The sequence below is a fragment of the Colletes gigas genome, unplaced genomic scaffold (assembly GCF_013123115.1).
Source record: "Colletes gigas isolate AHSC1104 unplaced genomic scaffold, ASM1312311v1 Colletes_gigas_Sc00003, whole genome shotgun sequence".
Lineage (NCBI taxonomy): Eukaryota > Metazoa > Arthropoda > Insecta > Hymenoptera > Colletidae > Colletes > Colletes gigas.
This window is the reverse complement of record NW_025106632.1, coordinates 7,524,253-7,547,208: the sequence shown is the minus strand read 5'-3', so window position 1 is coordinate 7,547,208 and position 22,956 is coordinate 7,524,253. Positions and strand designations below refer to the sequence as shown.

Sequence of the window (22,956 nt, the reverse complement as noted above, 5' to 3'; positions counted from 1 at the left end):
TCATTCTACGCGCAGATCGAGTTCCGATCGCTCGCGTTTGATTTTTTAGGAAGGCAAGCACGCACGCATCGTCGTTGTTTCTTAAATAGAACGAATTAATCACGGGCACGTCGTTCGTCGCGACATAGGATTGGCTTGCTGCAAAAAGCCGACGTAGTCGAAAGCGAAAAAAAGAAGTTGCGCAAAGTGGATCTTGATGAATTTAGATGTTGTCGCGGGTCGCTTACGCATCGTTAGAGTAGCACGATACGAACGAAGCCTTTGTTTTTTCTTTCGAGTTTCGTTCGAGTTAAAGTTACGCAAACTTTTCTATCGAGCAATCGGGGGAAGTCTTGTTCTTCGATTTCTTCTCGAATCTCAAGCGTGCAATTGAACAAATACGTTCGACGTTGAGTTGGTCGCAATTTCTGGAAGCGCGTTTTCATCAACATTGTTCGATCGAAGACGATTCGATCGACGCTTGGTTCGCTCTACGATTAGATATACTACGCGTCTCGAATCCTCGTAGGGCATTTGTAACGTTTTGTCGCCTTAACGATTCAAGACGATGTTCGAGCGTAGATCGCTCCTCGATGCGTTTCGAATTTTTTGCGCGCAACGCTTCGAACGAATTTTATTAGCGCGGCGTTCGCGTTACCGATCTTGCTTGTCGATCGGCGAAACTTTCGCTCGTATCTTTTAGGAGAGATTTTTGTAAAATAAAAAAATAACGAAGAAGACGAGAGATAGAAGGACGGATGATGGTTCCGTTCCGCGATCTTCGAGCGAAGGAACGAGCTTGTGCGATACTTTCGCGAGTAACGATTTTACTCGGACGCGAGGACGTCCAGGTCAACAGGTCGCTGACTGTGAAAATCCTTTTTGCAGCCAACGTTTGTAAATACTAGGTAAAATATACTTACAAACACGGTCACTGGTGAACTTAAAGATACTCACGCTTCCACTTCTTGTATGAGCGAGTTTTCGAGTTTGAAAGTTCTCGGGGTTCGAGTGCGATTTGAAGCGAGTGTGCCGCGATTGCTACAGTTTTCATTCGATCTTCGATACTTATTGTCGGGTCGACGATATCCGCGCGGTGGGAAACGACGCCCACGTTTGCAAGGCGTTTCGATCGGTCGGGTCGTTTCCTCGCGAGCATAGTCGCGGATCGCTGGCCAAATGATTTTTAATCGTAGGCGTACAACTTTTTTTCTACACGGATCCGACGTAATCGAAGCGATCGATGGGAGAAGAGCGAAGCTATCTTAGCTGAATCCAGCGACGGAAATTTTTTACGATATTTTGTAAGAGTCTCTCGCGATATGCAACGATAGACATTCACGTCACATAGATACGGAGTACGAGTATGCACGGCATGTTACACCGTCACACGAGTACAGTACACGATTCCACAGAACAATTTTTCAGTCCTTGATATTCCGTAGAAAACGATCTCGTAGGCTACTTGATGCTGACAAAACAGCGTGTGAACTTGTCGGCTTGTATCACTTCGGTTTTTAGACGTTTAGCGGCTTCTGGTCCGTTCTTTCCTTCGGTGTATCGAGTAGCGTTCGAATCTCTAACGTCCAATAGCACGATGATTTAAAGAAACGAAATTAAGGAAAGAACAGTCGTAGCTTGAATCGAAAACGGGATTCGGAATAGTAAAGTCTCGGCACGGCTGTAGAACATGTTCGATCTTAAGGACAACTCGAACGATGACATTAGACAAATACGAGGGACGTTCGAAACGTTCGGAACCTCGAATAGAAACGCGTCGTTTGCCATTTCTTTTTGTCTTTAAATTTAATTTAAAAAAAACAAGGAATAATAGTTTCAAGATTATTTAGAAATAAGCGAAATATCGATTTATTTGAAGTGAATAATCATCTCTTGCACAGCGAATAAATATGTATGCGACTGTCTAAAGATTTATTCGTTATATACAACGTTGATTAAATTTTTTGGTTGTGGAACGAACTTGAATAAAACAGTTGAATGTTAACACGTAACTCAATTTTCGACCAAGTGCTATTTACACGGAAGACCACGTACTTTTCGAACGTCCCTCGTAAGCTAAACTAACGGAGGCCATACACGTCAATTTATCGTATGATCAGTCGTACGACAAGTCACAACAACAGTTGTATCGACTTTAACAGTCGTACGACAAATCCTACTAAAAAGTAATACACTTGATCGCCACGAGGTATAGTAGTGCATTCTAGCGAGAGTCTTATTATTAGAGAAAGAAGATAGTGAAAGATGTAACGTTTAAACCAGTATTTTCCAAAGTCTTAAAATAAGAGTAAAAGTACATGAATTTTGAATATAGAAAATTACGAATCTCGTCTCTTTTATCGATACACTAGTCACCAAAGCCTAACTGTACAACCGTACCAATTATACTTCTTCTGTATCGTTTAACTAATTAGCTCGAGTGCACGAATGTTCTCTTTCACTAGCGGGGTGGTTCCCATAAAGTTTGGAAATCACCCATTTAAACAGAAGTAATTATTCTAACGTAAAATCGTTACACGCCTAAAAAGCCCAAAAAAAATTATTTAACGATGATTGTATTCGATTCTTTGATGGTATTAAGTCCCAGTGGTTGGTGATCGGACTTATAGAACAAGAGGCGTTATGTCAGTTATCGTTCAGACGGTTGTATCGAACGAATTATACGATGAATTGTTACGTGTAAGGGCCCTTCGATTAACGAGACGAAACAAAACGAAAGAAAAATTGGAAATGATATCAACCAGCACGGCCGGATACAGAAGATGCGTTCGCGTGGAGTCGAGGCTGAAAGGCTGAAAGTCGAATCGGGAACACGATGGGATTGTCTGAAGGCGAAACTAAACTGGAAGAAGGGAGACAAGAGGTCGGAAGGTCGGAAGCGAGGGTGAACCTTTAAGGGCGTTCGAACGGAGCGCGTGTTATTAATTGTATAGGGGGCGCGAATTTGGTCTTTAATTAAATGGGAGTCGATTGGCTGCTTGCGGCGTCGCGGCGTACGGTTCTGTGCGATCGATCCGACGCCCTCCTTTGAACGCAAACCCGTATGGTTGGAAGGTCCAAAATGAGAACGAAGCATCGGCGAACGGAAATCGTCCGTTGTCGATTCGTTCGTACGAGTAGGTAAATGGAACGTCGACGTTTGTTGGACGGCGCGAGAACGAGTTCGTCGATGCGGACCGTCTCGGTATGCTTAGAAGATATCGCGAAACGCCTGTCCTTGTATCGAGCCTTAAGGCTTTCGCAATAATATTGTTGGCCGCGATATAATGTGGTATCGAAAGTATATGTGTACAGAGAAGAGAGAAGCGACGCGACGCTAGGATTGCGCGGACGCCATTGTCGGTTTGACTCGATGATCGTGATTGACTTCGTCTTATTCGTAGGCCTGGACCAGACATGGACGAAATATATTCAACAAAGTATCCGAACGATATCCGAGTAATTTCTGCGTCTAGTCAAATACTTAAGTGTGTATTGCATAGCTGTGCGAGTACAGAATACTTTTATTCGCGTTCATCTCCGAGTGTCGAATAAACAGATATTTAGCGATTGCCTGTACATTTCATATTCAATAACATAGCAAATAAGAAACACTTCGATTTCAGTATTCGATACTGTTTTACGTAGGTAACAAATAACGAATACGAGGACCACGAATATAAAGTTTTATCGGAACGGTTGAATGTCTGTCGTGAGTCGTGCGTATATGATATCAATGTGACGTTCATAAATTAATTTTTAGATTTATCAGCAGTTTTGACTATTTAAAGAATATTTAGAATGAGTTGAATACATTTTTGGAAATAGAGAATAGTAAAATTTTATATACGCTCATAAATTTACTTCATTTTTATAGAAGAAAGTCGTAAATATAATGATAAATGTCTCAAAAATGTATTTTATCTTAAATATGTAAAACATTTGGGAAGCATATATCACGTTAATATCATATATCGCTCGACCTAAAACAATGATATATTTTTAATTCGTCAGTGAAACTGAATATTAGTATTCTTTACCAATCAGATACCTTTTTCTCGCCCTAATCTCCATTGTAAGCCCACGAATATTAGGAATCTTTGTCGAGACGATTGAGTATCACTGTTCTAAACACCGAATAGGTGTACTCGTTATTTCAGGTGTATTTATTTAGAAAATCGTTCGAATGCGTCCATCTCTGGTCTAGACGCGAGAAGATCGACCCGCTCTGTATCGGTTTCCTGTTTTTCTGTCCGAATCACGGTAACGAGTAGTGGTAACCAGAACAGATACAGTGTACGAGGATAACCGTTAAAAGCAAAAAAAATGTTACATTTAGAGAATTAGAATTTAGAGCGATATTAGGCAGATAGAAAGAGACGATTGCATGCGGCGAGTATTTAAAGCCGAACGATTTTCGGAACTTAAATTATCACGAGTAATCGGTTTCGCTGCACGGCGTAATTTACGATTTTCTTGCATTTTCGATCGTCGGCGAAACGAGACGTCGAGTCTAGAGCCTGCTATACACGCAAAATCGTGAAAATCTCCATAAAGAGCACTGATAAACCGCAGTGCTTATTTCACGCGACACGGATACACGAATAGGTAATAGTATCTTAATTTCCATAACTTATTGTCTTTCGTCTCCAAAATAATAAAATGAGTATTTTTTTAAGTTCTTAATTTTCCTTTCAATTTTTCATATTTTAAATCACGCTTTATTTACAACCATTCCTAGTTTCGTGAAGGAAGTTTGAATTATATCCTGAATTCAGATTTATAAGTAATAAATAATTAAATTAGTGCGTTGAAATACGATCAACCGTAAAATACACATAAAATAAGCACTACCCACGCATCCGTGTTGCTTGAAATAAGGGGCAGTGATCGAAACGCATGTGACCGCGTATTAATATTGCGTGAACTTGCAATACGCGTTGTAAATGCGCACAATAGTAATTTCACGCGAAACAGGAGGCTCTGGTCGGACGTCGTTGACGTTCGCTGTCTGTAACGCCGTCCCAATGAACGATCGTCGATTCGAATCAACCGGCGTCGCCACCGAGGACGAAGTTCCATCGGCCGCAGGACGAGAATCGCGTTCGAATTTTCGCGGTTCGAGCATCGATGCACGCGACCCGTTCTCGGTAAATTTCATTTGCGGCTGGTTCGTTGGATCAAAGGTTTTTTCCCCCCCCCGTGTATATTGTCTATTATTCCCACGCGCGATCGGCCTCGATCGCGAAACAAAACGAAGAAGAACGGAAGAGGACGCGTGCCGGGAAGAGTGTGGTCCGCGATCGAGGGACCAGCGATCTATTCGTTTTCCTCGAGCGAGTTTTATTTAATTGTTGTTGCACTTGAGGAGGATCGATGAAGCGTGAAACAGAGAGCGTGAGATGTAGTGCCGTTCGTAACGACAAAGTGACACGGGAAAGTTGCATCGGTCGCATCGCTATTAATCGAATTAAACGGTTTATCTAATTGTAAAGAGCACTACGACGAACGAGATGAGAAAAAGGTGCGAATGTGCGTGAACGAGGCTGCGAGACAGAGAGTGTGAGATATATACGAGTGAACAAGGGAAAATAGAAGAGATTGCGATTCGCTGTTCAGTGTGTGCGAGCTGCGGTTATTCGGCGACGGAATTGAGGCGATTAATTAACGAGATGTTGTAAATTGTTCTATAGCAAAAATGAAAAGTGCTACGGCCGCGGCACCGCGCTCCCTGAGAGTCACTCGACGACCGACAGTCCTAGTTTCCGGTCGATGGAATCCTCGATCGCGGCCGTAATGGCGGACAGATTTCAATAGGATCGACTTTGTTTCGTCGTCGACCACTCTCGAAGGGCGCGATGCTCTGATCGTTTCGATGTTGATATGTCAATGCTGTGATGTTATCCTTTGGAACTTAAAACGAAAAAGTATATTTCCCCGACCCCCACTCCCGCCCCCGGACACGACCCATTCCCTATTCCCCGAATAAAAACAAGTGTCCCGCGAAACGAACCCTTTCTCCTTGGAAAATGAATATTTCTATTACTGTAACACTCCGCATAGCCCTTAAAAAATAGCTAGATTCTAATCGTATTTAATGTAAAGTTTATTATTGTTACATCTCAGTGATTCTCTCCTCTATCAGTGATCTCACGGAGAGAACGACGTGCCGTCGAGACGTTCACGCGCGAACGCTGGTGCAGAGGTTTTGGAAAGAGAGGGATGATAAATCGGAAACTGAAAGTAAAGCGATCGATAATCGACCAACCGTTACCGCTCGTTTCTCTCCGATACGTCACTGGTGCCCAAAATTCCTACATTTGTCGCATTTGTAAATAAAATTTTTATCATCACACTACGCGCGCTTTGGTCCATTCATTTCACAAATTAATCAAGAAAAAACCTATAATGATCCAGTCTAGTCATCTCAAGATATAATAAGCAAACAAAAATGTACATGAGAAATTAAATACCACAACCTTGTCGTAGGAGAGAATGAACAACCGGAAAACTGATACCCATAATTCAAAGTTTGCTTACTTGCGAATGTCAGGACTGTTTTACCCACGTCTTAGCTTGACGAGGCCTCGATGACAAGTAATCTGTACTCGAATCGGCACGCACCTCGCTTGGAATCCTCGCCCGCTGGTGGGGGAGACTCCTGCGCCTGCGCAGTTGATATCACAAAATCAGGTTGAGTGATAGCGCTAGGCCCCTGGACGTATGTCACCTTATCGGCGGCCATGTCGATCGGTTACAAGTTGCAAATAATTTGCTTTGATTGTATCGTTCCATTTAGAGTTGCGTACGATAAGAATTTTTCTTGTTTTTGCTTTTCCAGGGTAGAGTTGCATGTAAACATCTCGGTTTGCAGTAGCGTTGCGAAATACGAATACTAATTGCGTTGCAAGTTGCTAATGATAGGAATTTGATCGCGATTATTTCAGCTGTCTTTCTCCACAGCTTGAAACATTTTTTTCAAATTTTTTTAATTTCTAGAATAGATTATCTATTTTACAACAAGAAGCGGGATAACTTTTTTAAATTAATTTTTTAACAAATTACATTACCCATCAATACCAAATTTGCAAATTATATATAAAACAAATTACACTTCAGGATACGAAAACAAAACTTAGTATCGTCGTCAGTGGGCTAGTGAAAATTTCAAACAACTTCCATAATTCTATTGCATTCTGATAAATAACGTTCTTGGAACAACGGTGAAAAATTAAATCCTAAAACTTTTATACCGTACTGTGTAAGATCCGTTGTTTTAAGGTAGAAGAAAATTGACTAAATCTAGACAGGTGAAATGATATTTTCTTCTGTGAATTACAAACGACGATACAAAAGAATATTTACATTCTACGTGGGTGTGTCGCGTTAGAATAATACAAGGTTCATTGTACTCGTTACAGTTGCTGATATAAGTTCGCGTGAATCTTGCGATAGCCTTCTTGTGTCATCGACGTCGCAAAGCGATGCGACGTGTCGAATGATTGCATTACAATAGAGAAATCAAAATTAGTCGATATGGAGACGCTTCTGGCCACCTCGTTTTTCGGCACGATTGAATCTACAGGTTTTGTATACGTATCGTACCGATTCTTTGGCAATGGATCCAACGTTCGCCGTAACGAAACTCGAGGCAACGAAGCAGAAGACGTTCGAGCGCTATGTACAATGAAGTATAGAAAAATATAATGTTCTTTAAATGCCAGCGAAAACAGGAAAACTAGTTCGTTTTGAATATTCAAAAGGAACGATACGCGACATACGGAATCGTTAACATTTGCGTCCGCAACTAACCACGCGGTATTTGCGAAAGTTACCTAAATACTCGTCACTTGTTAGATTCTATTTACACAAATATACTCGAATCCCGCTTAATTCGATTTACATACAATATTCTGATAATAACTTAATATTCCAGGCTCTCTTATCTTAGACACTTTACAGATGTTATAAATAAATAATAGAATCCGCGTTTCGCGGTGTATTACGAGTAAATGCATCTCGCAGCACATAAATACACGCTTTTAATCCTACGAGAACGCTTCGAACCGCATTTTATAAAATTTAAAGAATAATGATACTCTAATCGTTCCCTCTAAATTGGATTTAAAGGATTGAATTGAATAGTTTTTTTAATCTGCGTTCAAACAGCTCCCGGAGGATTAACGTCACTGATCGAAAGTAAATCCACCCTCGATCGTATTTCGACTCTCTAAAAATACCTCTTTAACATAAAACATTTACACATATACGGCTGAATGCACTACATATCTAACATTTCGTACGGCTACCTTTGGTACAATTTCTCTCTCTACTGACTATAATCGTAAATTCTCTTTGTTCCTTCACATCGACGCGAATCTGTTCTGCTTAGAAGACTTTGCGAAGACAGAACCACGCGACTACGAGAGAATTTCATTGGTCCTCTGTGTATCTTTGGCCAGGAATGTATGAAGCAATTAAAAAACCAGATGGTAGAGCTTCCACGAAAAACAGTTGTAAATGTTAAAATCCACGTATTTGGGGCATTCTCCGTTTCGATCCCATCACAGTCACGTGGTTCAGTCTACGCGAAAGTCCTTTCGCGGATTCGATAATCTTTTAAAATTTGGACTGTCGTTGCAATAAATAATCTGAAACCTCGGGGGCTAATCGCGACGCAAGCATCTTCCCTAATTTCATCCAAAGTCTCTCCAAGTGTACAATGCCTGGTGAACTCCTGGGAGTGGATTAAATACTGTTCAACGCGCTGTTATTGTTCAATGTACTGTACGTTCGCCAGAAGTTGGCTAGCGAAAGGAATATGGGTCTGATTGGTGCATAGAGCTCTGTGAATTGTCCCTATTGGTCGAGACGACGACGAAAGTGGGGATAGGTGAAACAAAAGAAGTACTCCCCTGTCCCCTATGTTGTCTCACTAGCCAACTTCTCATAAACGTGCAATACATCGCGTGGGACTCGCTTCCACCGAGTTAGCACGAGATTCGACCGTAACCCGAGGTTTATATAAACAGGTAATTCTCGTAGTCCGCGTAAGAGGACGCCGTGACGTGTTTCGACGTGATCGGCGTCGACGGGACGCTCTGGGGCAGGTGTTGCTTCCGTGGTACCTGCAATTGCGGCAGCTGCGTTGCGTGGGGCACGACGATCCTCGGCTGCTGGTTCAGCGAGCCCAACGACAGATGGTGCTGGTCCATCTTGTGGATGTTGTTGTTATTGATCGAAGCGTGATCCTTCTGTTGATACATCGCCAGATGATTGTTTGCGTCGTGGGTCTGGTGGTAGTGGGCCTGATGGTTGCCGTGAAGGTTCAGTCTTGACATCGCCATACTGATGCTCGAGTCTGACGCCCACATGCTCTGCGAACACGAGTATTGTGTAACGAATTTGACTTTCTATTATATACTGATGAATAATTCTTGACAATGGTCGACGCACGACGGCGAGACGCGTTTGTGTGCGTCGCGTAATTACGTTCGGCCATGTTGGAGCGCATCCAAGTAAAAGAATGCCTTTGTTTGACGCGTGAGAGCTTGTCCAGGAATCGTTCAACTCTTTAATAATCATCGTTCGCGTTTAAAACCCATTTCTATTCGAACGTGCGTTATATATTTTAGTTGATCGTCGCGGTATCGTTTCTAGGTAGCGGAGGTTTAAAACTATAATTCCGTTGATGACGCTAACGTGTCTGATATTATTACGGTCGCTTAACTTCGAGTCGAACTTACTTTTCTTCTGTGAGGATTGTAGTCAGGATTACGCCTTATGCGAAGATGGCGGTCCGCGCTTGTCCATCGTTGCGTGACCTTAAGGGGTGAGTCGTCAGGATGCAATTTCCTTTGGTACTCCTCGCCTTCGCAGACCTCGTAGAGAGAGAACTGCTCGACGCGTTCTTTGGAGCTATAGCAACTTAACAGCATCTGGATGAGCTCGTCTACGGTGGTCTGTTCGGAGACCAACAGGCTCTTGTACTTCGACTGTAAATCATAAAACGATAATCATAATCACGTTCCAAACGCTGTATCGCTGAGAAACGACAGCGACGTCGTTATTATTTCTTAATTATTTCTTTTTCTTTATTCTAAAATGACACATATTATGTGTCGTTTTTCTAAGTACTGAGTCACTTCGCGTGTACAATCATCGTTGTTGAAAATGAATAAGAACTGATATTAACACACTGATTATTGCGGTTTTCCTTTTAACGTTTCTTGCTCGAAATATGCGTCATTCGAAACGTAAATAAAACGATGGTTGTACTGCATAGTCCTGCACGTGAAGCAGTATTTAGTTGGATATTATAAATCCGTTGTCACGCGGCAAAAGAACCATTACGTATGGAAATTTGTAAAACTTTAGGACTTTGTAACGTTTCTATCAAGTTTGCGTAAAGAATTCGAATTTTGGAGTGTAAATACGAGGCGAAGAATTGAGATACAAGTGGGTGAATTGCAGTAAAGCATAATTAGATAGAGTTATGTAAGTATGGAGAGTAGGATGTTGTTCTGTTGAAAGAATGTTGTAAGTAGAATGATCGTACTTCCATCATTGATTGACTACAATTTTGTACGTAAATTGGCAAAATAATCTGCGCTTAGATCGAGCGAAATATTAGGTTAAACGCCTGACTTACCCCGGACATGAGAGCGCTGTCGTATATTTTGACAAGTCCGCCGCGGCGTGTCTGCAATGAGAATCTGCAACAAGAAAACATCCGTGAATCCTGGATATCGTGGAAGTCGGTGGGATCAAAGGGAATGGGCGAACACTACTTCCACGTAAAAACACGGAGCTCGAGCTTCTAGTCAAACAGCGACTACGTAACGTATACCTTCGCCGGAAGTTTCGAGCTACCAAGAAAACACTGGTGGCATCGGGGCTTTCGCGTGTCGCGCAACAGAAGTCTCCAACACTTCCTTACATTCTACAACGCATCTTTACTCTCTGTACACTATTCAATATTTCCAAATAAGAGATAAATTTATAAACATTGTTCGATCGTTAAGGTCAACGAACTTTCAAGCAGAAAAATTAAAGCTATTTTGATTCTATTTACAAACATGCACTTACGGTTGATAATGCTTTACCCAGCTGGGTCATTTAATTTTTAAAAACTGAATGTTATCATAGGTTTCTGAGAAAACAGCTTGCGGGCTATTTGGACCACATGGGTATAATCTTGTTAGATTTGGTTCCTAATGGTTGGTGTCTACACGAAACGAGATCTAGTCGCGCGATATGAGAAAACTTGTCCCCTGTACGAAAGAAGTTTCTGTGTTGTTCGTGCGTGTTTCTGGCGTCGAGGTGAAAATCTCGAAACTTAAGCGGGTCAACGAGTCCCCCCAATGGATGTTAGCATAAATAAATGCGCGTCTCGCGTGGTCGCCCCAGACGACTCGAACCCCAGAACAAAGGGAATCGCTGGAAAGGACGTTGCTCGTCGTTGGCTCGTGCTCACCGACCCACAAGAAGTCGCGTTTACGGTCGGTCGCAAGCCCTGAAATTACGTCACGAAGCCGACCGAAACCGACCAGGGGGGGCAGTGAAAAAGTACGCGCGGGAGGAGCTGTGGATCGTACCTGGAATCGCCGCGAGGATGACACGATTGCAAAACAGCAGGCCTCGCGTCCTCGTCGAGTGGCAGGACGGTCCTCACGTTCGGTCTTCTCACGGTGACCTCCATGGTCAGGTAGAACAGCCTGGGGTCACGGTGCCTCATGCGATACTTGTTCAATAGGTTCTGTACGACTTCACGGCAGGTTGTCTCGTAGGTGATTCCGAGGGTCTTGTACTCGATGTCTGGCCGCAGGCAGTTCGCGTACACTTTTATGGTCGTCTGCAAGATCGAAGGCTGCCATTAGGGCGAATACGTTCACTCGAGTTATAACCGAAATATCGGCGATCTTCCCCCGAGTCTTATCGGCGCAATCGCGAAATAAAGATTGCCTATCATCGCTTCCTAATAGCGGTTCGAATCGAGGTCCATTCCTACTCATCGACGAACCGAGTGGAACGATGAACACCGTCCAAGCACACATCAATACTGTTTTATCGTTACTTTTGATTATTCGTTGATATGTACAGTTACTCTCGTATTCGTACATTGTAATGGTGATTCGTCATAAATGTAAAGAAACTTTTGAACTGGTACATAGAGACAGTACCGACAGGCAATAGTTATTAGAAAAAAACCCATCGTGGAGGTCTATTAGATCGTGATCCTATAGAAGGGTTCATTCCTCGACTGTTTGTCGTTTCAGAACGGACCCCGGTTGGAAAACGCACAAGTTCCAAGAAAGGGTACGTCCCGCCGTATGGATCTGCGCCGCGAAAAGAAAAGGAGAGGAAGGAAGACGGCGTCCTGTTGTCGTAGGGAGAATAATAAAAAAATGTGGTTAAAGACCGGGCAGACGCGACAAGAGGTTTTGACAATTAGTCCATAATTAACTCGGAGACAGACGTTAGCCACGCGCGGCGCATAAAACGCTATCAACCCTTCAGATACGCCGACTACGAGGGGATGCATGCACCTAAAATAAACCAGACACCAGATCACCCCGTTCGCAGATGCGTACGTCATACGAGTATACGAGCGGCTGTATATCCATGCGTCAAGATTGAGGCTGCGTTTACACAGCGGTAGCTTGTAAAATTAAATACGGAGGTGTCGCATGAAAATTGATTTTAACCTTTAGAAGGCTACGAAGGATGTACTTTCAACGCCGGTGATTCGTGGCTATTAAAGTTCCCAGAGTAAACTGAGATTTAAATAACCGACTGATTGTAAACAATCGAAAGCTGACCTGTCGACGAGTCTGAGATTCGTTCTTGCACGATGCATTTGGAAGTGCCACTTCGGTCTTCCGCAAACACGTGTAGGCCGATTTTATGGCCGCAAGCTGAGCTTTATTTCCGACTGTAATGACCTGCACTGTACGTAGCAAACCGTGTTCCATATGGCCACGAGTCCTGTACGTGTTCGAACAAAGATTTTTATGGCGCAGTTGTTTGAAATCATTCGACGTACGTTCGTGAAACTCGGTTGACCTCTCTCGGATTTTCGCTAAGCTGCGGCCACCCTGAACGGGCACGTTTCGACGAGAATGCTAGGATTAACCTTTCAACGTGTATCGTTTATAGCGTCAGTATGTTCCTTTTATGTTACTAATCCTTGGATAGTTGGCTAAATCGAACACCTTCAATGGGGATTATATGGGGTCTTGTCCCTACGAATATCAGAATGTCGTGTGCCAATTATTGGACCCTATGTTTATTCAAATATTTAATTTGAACCTTAACAAATAAAAACATATCGGTAACTTTCGTAAGTGCATCGTAAGAATGAATACTGATCTTGCGTTCTTCGTCTTCGATAGCTTTCTGGTGACTTTTAGGAAAAGTAGTTTTCGAAGGGGGATATTTTAGTAAAATATAATTTAGAAATATAGTAATGTAAATGTAGGTCAGGGCTAAAACCAACAAAGGTAGGATATAACAGTGCCTGTAATTTCCAAGTTTCCTAACGGACGATGCTAAGAACAAGCGTTTAGGCTTTTGAAATCTGCGTGCTCATGGTGATAGCAACTTGTATCGTTAGGTAGTCGATTTCACCATGAAAATTACAGAGCGTAGGCTTCTCAGAGGAAAGTAATTTGCCAATCGTCCATTTATGAGTCCGATCAAATCACAGGTTTGCGTTGCTCATGAAAGCTAAGTACTTATCGTAATAGTAAATTTTATTGGCTTTCATAAGGTTTATACGACACTAACGCAATTTGCAAACCAAATATGCAATTTCATCTGATACGTATATCATTGGATCTAGTTGTCTCATACATCGCTTATTTCATATATTTCAAAATTTTTCAATGGATAATTTGAAAATATCAATGTACCGAAAATAGTATTGACTAACATTTTAATGGAAAATCAAAGAAATTTTATTTCAAAATTCAGCACGAACTTATAAGAAGACCTAATAGATATATTAATCTCGAAAATATTTCCACTTCAACGTTATTCGAAACGATTATTATTGATTTACCTTAACTTTAATCTACAATTTCAAACGTTTGATAACAGTTAATTTTCAAAATGGTCTCCGTGCACTGTGTAGCGTCCATTATAGAATTCGTTCTGGTATAGTTCAGCAGTTCGATCGATTTCGGCGCCACACCGGGTTCCTTGGTCGTATTTGCGTAACAGTTAAACAAACAACGAGGGTTCTTACGGTGCACGCCTCCCCCGTGGAATTCCTGGTGGCGTTTAACGACGAGTGGGAATCGATAGTGGCGGCTGTGTTTCGTTTCAGCGAGCTTGTTGCCCCGGCAAAGCAAACCGTACGCGTCGTTCGCGTAAACGCGAGATGCCGTAAAATACGTTTCGGACACGTTTTTCGTGCGCCCCCCCCCCCGCGGAAAAGATCGACCGGCGCGTAGGCGCTGCCCGCGATCTCTGATTCATCGAACGAATTCCGATACGCTTACTCGCGAACATCAATGCGGTTCGCGCGAAATTCCCAGGTGCCTTTCCTCCGAGAATCTTTGTTCGACTTTTTCCTCGTCCCTCGAACGCGGTTAGGAACGCTGACGTTTCTTATTCGATGATTCCAAATTCCTCGCGCTGGATCGATCGAAGGAAACCTCATGGAATCGTTACAGGAATCGTTATCAATCTGATCAGTTTTATTACTCGTGGAGAAAGAATATTTTGCATGCATCTGTGCCCTTAAAGGATTGATACCGCTTCAAACAGCTGTTGGGATGTTGATTCGACGCAAAAGAAACGTTAAGTTGCGCGTGGAAACGAAATTTGCGATCCATATCGGGGCGAAAGCATTCCCGAAATCTGTGGGAATCGTTTATCGTCGGCGAATCTTGGGAACCATCCGTGGAATCTGACGTTTTTCTGAACCACGAACATCCGAAACGTGTCCGTTGTCCAAGAAATTCGTGTAACGGTACCAGGTCTTGCATTCCTAGCGCACGAGAGACGCGAATGACGGGTTCGGGATCGCTGGCAGAAGAACCGTTTCGGAACGGCGGTCAATCGACAGCGCGTTTTCCCCGCGGCGGGCGGCTAATGAAAGAGAAAATAATGCGGAAGACGGTGGAAAAAACGGGCTGAGGACCGCGCGCAAGTGTCAAACGGAGGCCTGCGGCTCGTCAGGAGCTACTCGGGAAAGATGAGATGCCACCCCGTTACGGGACATCAATATCTTCCAGCCGTAGAACCGAAATACGCGTCGAGATATTTCTGTTCGAATGAGGTGTTTGCTCGGGTTAAAAGTGTCCCTTCTTTTGGACGATCCGTGGACGCGCTCGAGACCATTTCGATACAACACGTGCAAGAAACAGTGTGATAATATTATCGAGCAAAACAGTCAAACTTGTATTTTTCAGGAAAACTTTCGCTGTATGAAATTTCAATACGACAGAGTATAATCTTTAGTTGAAAAAGTGGTAATTAGAAGTTTGCCCTCCTCACAGATTTTCGTGACCTTGAAATATGTTGTCAACTCTGTGAAATGATTACGATAAATTGTTAGAGTTTTTAATCGAACGAAAAGTAATTCATGCTAGAACGAATTGTATAAAGTTTTATTTTGATGTCAACATGATGTTAATGAGCGTATAATGGCATTATTCGACATGATGGCCGAAATGTTTTCGATTTCTGATGAAACACAAAATGGATAACAGGTATATAATATATAAAAGGTGAAAGACGAAGTAATTGGAGTAAGTTATGGTTTGGTATAATAGATGAGATTCTACTTGAGATGCTAAGATGGTGATGTGAAACCATCTCAAGCAGAATTTCCACCAGAAAATATAACCTCAAACCACTTCAATCACTCTTTCAATAGCCATCCAATCTCCATTTTTCTCGGAGTACAGTGTACTGGTGACATAAGTATAACTACAGTTTTTTACGAATATCTCGAAAACTAAGGCCGAGTGACGATAACATGTATAGGGAAATGTTGTTCAGAATGATGACCTTGACAACATATTTCAATATCACGAAAATCGGTGAGGAGGGCAAACTTCTAAATAATTACGAAAAATAGTCTAAAATTTTGGCTGCTCATTTTACGAGCATTCTATATATAGCTTTCGTACGCCTCGCGCTGGGATGTTCCTTAGAAACGAATAATTAGGGGGCCCCAGTGTTACGCATCGATTGCAAGGGAAAACGTGATACATACGTGAAGAATTAACATCTCCCTCTAACAGAAGCCATAGCGATCCTAATGGAGAAGTTAACAACCAGGAATTCGAAGAAGAGGAAATCCACCCCAGGTTCGAGCACAAAAATTCACCGGTTAATCTGGCGTATCGAGCGTAAAATGTAAAAAATCGGGGAGAGAGGTCGAAGGAAGGGCAGTGGAGTGGAATGGAAGTCGCCCATATGCTGCGTAGAGCGTCTCGTAACGAGGGGGACCTCTTTAACAGGAATTCATAAAGCCCCATGAAACTGCAGCTCGTCTCGAAGAATGCATCCTGATGCACTTTCGGGGTTTCAAACATCGCGATTACCCTTTTTTCCACGCTGAAACTAAATTTCAACGAAACTTCCATGAGTTTCGCGGCGAATCTAAGCGTTTCGCTCCGTTGATTCATTGACGCTCTGAAAATAGACTCGGTATCGCGGGCTTATCGTTGCCAGTCGCTTCGGGCAGAACGGCAAAACATAGCCTCGCGCGATTGACACTCGACACATACCGCGTATCCTCGTTTCGAAGCAAGGTAAACGACACCTTTCAACGGAAACGCTATGCAACGACCTTGTCGTTTTTCTAATCGGCAGATTTGATTGCCCGTGCAATCACCGCCTTTGATACGCGAAGCATTAACTTCGAAACAGAGGCGTACCTTGAATATTTCGCGCTCCCTGAATAATTTCAAATTTTAAAATATAAAAATGTATATTAGGTTTGTAATTAGATTTACAACAGTGGAACGAGTGCAAGTAAATTGAAAAAGTGAGACTCTGTTCCTGTATTTCGCAACCGTTTCGTTTGGATCGAAGAGAGCTGGCTGATCTTCCGGAATCCGGAAATGGCAAGGGATTATGAGAACCAGCGCGCTTTATAATTAGAGCGCGAACAAAATCGTACAGAACGCTTTAAAGATCGTCTGGAGTTTCTCTGTGCCGACTGTCCCACGCCAATGGAGGCACTCGAATGCATAATCGTGGGCATTTTTATGTTTTTGTCGGATGTAGTTACACGTTATGGCCTTGCATTCGTTTTATCGCAACATATTTCATTCATTAACGCCCATGTTTACTACAAAACGGGTACCTTTGTACATACTTGTATTATACTAATCTTTACTTTACAGTATCCAGTACTTTATGTCACAGCTAACCTTCCCACTCGTTCTCGATTTCTCTTACAAGTATTTTTGATATTATATAACAAAATACACTAATTCAATGGAGGTTTTGGGCCAACATTTTCATCAAAGAGGACTTAAATTAGAGTCAAAACGTTTAAATATAATATTGTTATTAAAATTAAGTCTACATTGATCATTTTCGTTTTCCTATTGGCACGAATGAAAGGCTCAAGTGTTAACTTTGACAAATGGAATACATTTCCTCTCCAACATAAAGACGGTGCCTCGTTAACGAATGTTCACGCGATTCAGAAACGGGCCTGAGAAATGCAAAATATCGCGGAAACAATAGCAGCTCGTTCGGAGCCCTTCGTCCCTCGCCACAGATAGGATTGGAGGTACCACGGTGGAAGTCTTCATTAATTTTCATGCAGGCCCACGTAGACGGTGCACGACCTCCGTTTGAATGGTCGCGGTATCTGCCAGTCTCGGGTAGGACCCTTCGCATAATAAATTTCTTATCCCCAGAAGTCCATTGAATCCCGAACGACGGGCCTTGTTGCCCCTTTCCCCGATGGCGCGTGCTTCGAGACTCTCAGCTGCCATATTTTCACCGTCGGGGTCTTCAGGTGCTGTTGCTCTTCGAGCACGTGTCCCCCCTCTCTGATTTCCGGTCGAAGAGAAAAAAAAAATGGTAAAAGGATCCGGAGACGCTTAGAACAAAAACTCGAACCTCGAACGAGACGAATCCGTGTCCTCCGCCCCCTTTTCGCTCCTCGAACCCGTGAAATCACTGTTCGCCACCGGTGCGCCAACCCCCACGGAAATTGGGGTCACGGGGTCTTTGTTTTTAAGTATTTCATCGCGTAACAGGTATCGAGAGGGGTGGTTTTCGACGGAGGATTTTTCATCCTGATTTGAAACGGTTCGAGTCATCGAAAACACGAGATTTATCCAAACTCAAAATTAACAGAATTGATTTTCGATTTTGAGTACAAAATGCAAGTGAATTTAATGTAATGCATCAGAATGTTTGACGAAACAATTTATCACTTCGAGTAAAAATATCAAGTTGAAAATTTTTTCCATTCTTCTGTCAATAACTTGAAAGTATTTGTTGTCGAGTCTCGAATATTGTTAATTTTGTTAAACATTGCTATTAATTAATTACCATCTAATTATAGAGAGCTACGTGCTTACTTATTCCACGCTGCTTAATTAATGCATTTAAATTAACCTGAATCGGGATAGAGTGGAACGTTGCTGTCGCAGAACATGTTGGTATTATCGTTTGAAAGAGATGTAAATAAAAGTAGTACTAAACACGATCCTTAAAGTATGCCAGAGAAGTAACCGTGTATCGTCTGGAAGAATAAGTATTATATTCAATGACCTGCATTCTTTCGATGAAGAAACTAGATAGTCGTAGGTATGAATTACAAGACGTACCAATTGTATATAATTTAATTAAAAGAACGGAACAAGGAACAGGTAGAAACTGTATAATATCGCGTCTACTCTGATCATGGCATGGTACAAGTAATTAGAACTAACCTATCGCTAAAATGAATTCATGATATCCATGGAAAAATGGTACGAATATTATCCACCAAATTCTCAGTAATACGAATTTACGAGATTTCAAATGTGTCGAGAAAACGGTACAGATGCGGGAACATTTGGTTATAATCGATAACATTAAAAGCTTTCCTTGTACATGTCGATAAGTCATTCTTGTTTAAGTTACATTGTTATGTACTTATGATAATGGTAAAGGACATACGCTATCTTTCCTGCCCATTGATTTAGAGATACCACTGTGAAATTCTAAAAATTTTCTGGGGCTTTTAAACTGTATAAAATAATATTATATCAGGATGTATTATTTATTATCAATAACGAACATCTATAATGTTTGCATCTTACCATACACGAGGCATAAAAATATCTATAACTGCTGCCTCATCGTTGTATCGAATGTCCTGAAACACGTAGCAACAAAGGCTTCGCTGAGCTCGTATAATCCGAGCTGTCACACGACCATCCATTCGAAAGCATTATTTCTACGAGTGTCAATGTGAGCACCGTCAGCAACAGCCATGCATCTTGTGTATCGGATTTTCTCGTTAGTATATCTCGGATAGCTCCAATCGTTTCATCAAAAAATAGATAATTTGCTTCTGAGCTCAGAACAACGTTGCAAACCGTTACCACAATGTTACACGTACATACTATTTTTATGCTGTCGATAACTGTGAAAGGAGCATACGGTTGCATAAATCACTGTTTGCTACCGAGTATTATAAGATAAATATTAAAATATCCCGTATCTAATTTATATTGCAATTACGTCAGATAAAATTGTGTAAATAGAGGGAGGTGCACGATCAAGTACAGTAAGTTCCGGGTACACGGGCCAACGATTAATCAGGGCAGCCGGTTATTTCGAATAAATCTTAAAAAACAAAAGCTAATCGTGATAACTTGACGATGATCGTGAAGTGGTTCTATATATTTTCTTCACACATCAACTCGTTCCAAAGAGTTGCCAAAAAATGTATCGTTGGATATGTCGTTTCGCGTAGAAGGACAACGAAGGCAGTTCCGTTATTTGGGTGTTCGTGGAAGGGTTTAAACGAAACGAAGCGACCGCAACGCGAAACGCACGAAACCGTGTTCGATCTGATACACAATCGACCACTCTCTCCGAGTTTCCATGTTCCGCGCGTATCGCGACTGCTCCTTTCGGGATCGTCCTGTGATCCAGGACGACGATCCGCGTCGGCTCGATCCGATGAGAAATTGCGGGCTCCCTGTTTCCTGCGGATTCTTACTTTCGCGCCGCCACTTTCCCGCCGCTAGACAATGCGCAGCACGAAAGCCTGGGAAGCTGATTTGTTGCCGAACGAAGCATACTTCGCACGCTCGACGGAAATTCGCGCTGGCTGCGAGGCGGGAGAGAATTCGCTCCTATGACTCTCGTGACTCCTTTTGTGCTAGGGCCGCGAAATGTCGCACGACCCGGTTTACATAACTACGGCCCGATGCGTAACGGGAATCGGGAAAGAAACGAGGAAAATCTTTCTTTTTTTTCCTTCTTCCATCGACCAACCAGCAGGGAATTTTATGCTCGACACTCACTTTTTAATAGACTTTTGCACAATAACGTTCCGGAAATAATAAAGCTAATGATATACGGTCGCAGACGCGAACGGCTAACAGCGTGAGTAAAATTTAGCGTGGAAATTAGTTGTATCGTGTTTTTGGGTTGTTTGGGAAAATAAACGGACAAATAGACTACGCTATATGTGGAAAGGTTATGCGCGAAGAAAAATATGGAAACACGCAATCCGTGGGTCGACAGATAATGTTTACGATTTTTTTTTTGCGTCTGGCGACGATACGGTCACCGATGCTTTTTCAAACGGCGCCGTTTTATCTGTCGATACGTATGCTAGTTTCCACAACCCTTTTTGCTGGAAAGTCTGTCACGTTAAATCGAGCGTGGCGAGGTCAATCGCGAGCGTCTCAACGTCGCGAGGTCAAGAATTCCACGCGAGGGTCAATCACTGTCGCTCGTATTAACGGAGCCGTGTATTTCGTACGATTGCGTCTGACAGCAATTACGCGGTCTCGTCGTACATCTCGCGACATTTTACGGACGCTTTTAACGCACGAAACGACTTAAACTGTTTGGTTGTACATACACTTCTTACGAGTCTGGTCCCTAGATCATTTTTCCAATGAAAAATGATACAAAATTCGAAATGAAAAGGTCTCTAGAGAAAACGCCTTTACGGTCAAATATAGATGGTGGTATTCGAGTACTTTTCTTCGATGATCCGTAGCGAGGTCTGGTAATTCTAAGTCATAACCCCCTTGGGTTTTAGAGCAGCAAAGGAACACATAAAAATGTTTGCAATCTTGGTTATAGGCCATTCGCCCAGGTATGCTTAACGTCAATGTGACATTTCTAGCATTTCCAGGTAGTTTAATTGCATTCTTTTTTGTGTAAACTTTTAGTTTTAGCTTTTAAAAAAATGTTTTCGATCATGACTTAACGATATTACTAACTTCACTGGGAATTAAAAAAAATTATTTTATTAGCTGTACTGCCTTCCATGTTATATTAAACAAATGCACCTCTGTGCAAGGTTACAACGTATCGTTCGTTCGCTATACTGCTTGCAAACAATAAAGTTACTCGATGTGCTAGGCACGTCGTTACCATTTTTGAAGCGAACGATCATCGACGTGCCTAGCAGAAAGAAATCAACCCTTTATTCGAGCCGCCTCTGCTGTTTCAGTGCTTGTAAATCGTAAACAACACAAGGTATAAGAGAATAGTCGAAGTGAAAGTTATTTCTAGAGATCTATGAATCTATGAAAATTATATTTCTCGAAGGGAATAATTTCAAGATAAGACAACTTCATAAGGATTGGGAAACTTTGTATCCTCTTTCACAACGAAACTGTCATCGCAACTGTTTCAGTGCTTGTAAATCGTAAACAACACAAGGTATAAGAGAATAGTCGAAGTAAAAGTTATTTCTAGAGATCTATGAATCTATGAAAATTATATTTCTCGAAGGGAATAATTTCAAGATAGGACAACTTCATAAGGATTGGGAAACTTTGTATCCTCTTTCACAACGAAACTGTCATCGCAACTGTTTCAGTGCTTGTAAATCGTAAACAACACAAGGTATAAGAGAATAGTCGAAGTAAAAGTTATTTCTAGAGATCTATGAATCTATGAAAATTATATTTCTCGAAGGGAATAATTTCAAGATAGGACAACTTCATAAGGATTGGGAAACATTGTGTCTTCTTTCACAACGAAACTGTCATCGCAAGAAAAAAGAAGAAGCAGAGGAACGAAACGTTTCGACGTTTCAACGTCCACCCTGATGAACAACAAAGCACTCAGGGGAGGGCAACAGCACGGATCCATTTATGGAGGAATGCAAACGAGCAACGATTAAATAATAGAAGAAATCGAGTTTGCAAAGTGGCCAGCAGAAGTAGCTGTTCCACGTCGCGATCGTAATCACTGTGTCAATCAACGCTCGGTTGTTCTTGCGCGTTCTACGAACAACATATTTTCCAGATTGCTGCGCGCATCGCTGTCTTAATTGCGCTCCTCGATCGCAGGGGCGAGCCACGGCCAACAGGAACGATAATTAATGCCTCGTTACGGACGATTATTAAGTACGAAACGCGATCTTAGACGGACCGCGAACGATACAATCGAGCGGTTTCGTTAAGATTAAGCCAACCGAGCAAGTCTTGTTTCGTAAAATGCAATCGCAGAGAGTGCGCCGGTTAACATCGATGAACCATTCGCATGGATATCCGTGGCACGCTAAGTAACCTTATCAAGGATCGTTGTTAAACGACCGTTCCATCGCAAGGTGTTGGGAACGTACGAATAAGTGAAAATGCGAGGAGGATCTTCGAGCGTTGCATTCCAACGAGTCCGACGTTCAGGGAATACGAGATCGTTATTGCGTCGACATCGAACGATCAGAGTGCTCCTGACATAATTACGGATATCTCAAGAGTCTTCAACGGTTAATACGAATGCAAGGGCGATTAAACACGAACGAAAGAA

General features: G+C 42.2%; 1 protein-coding gene across 2 annotated transcripts in view; it reads right to left on the bottom strand.

Moving 5' to 3' along the window:
• Window positions 1–7,310: 7,310 nt before the first annotated feature.
• Window positions 7,311–22,956, bottom strand: part of LOC122404990 — a 37,095-nt gene continuing 21,449 nt past the window's right edge. For both annotated transcript variants that reach the window (XM_043409434.1, XM_043409435.1), the window contains exons 3-6: window positions 11,577–11,833; window positions 10,631–10,694; window positions 9,726–9,974; window positions 7,311–9,356 (exon numbers count right to left, since the gene is read on the bottom strand). In XM_043409434.1, coding sequence (XP_043265369.1) covers window positions 9,000–9,356; window positions 9,726–9,974; window positions 10,631–10,694; window positions 11,577–11,833 — 927 coding nt within the window. In that variant the 3' untranslated portion in view covers window positions 7,311–8,999. The remainder of the gene's footprint in view (window positions 9,357–9,725; window positions 9,975–10,630; window positions 10,695–11,576; window positions 11,834–22,956) is intronic.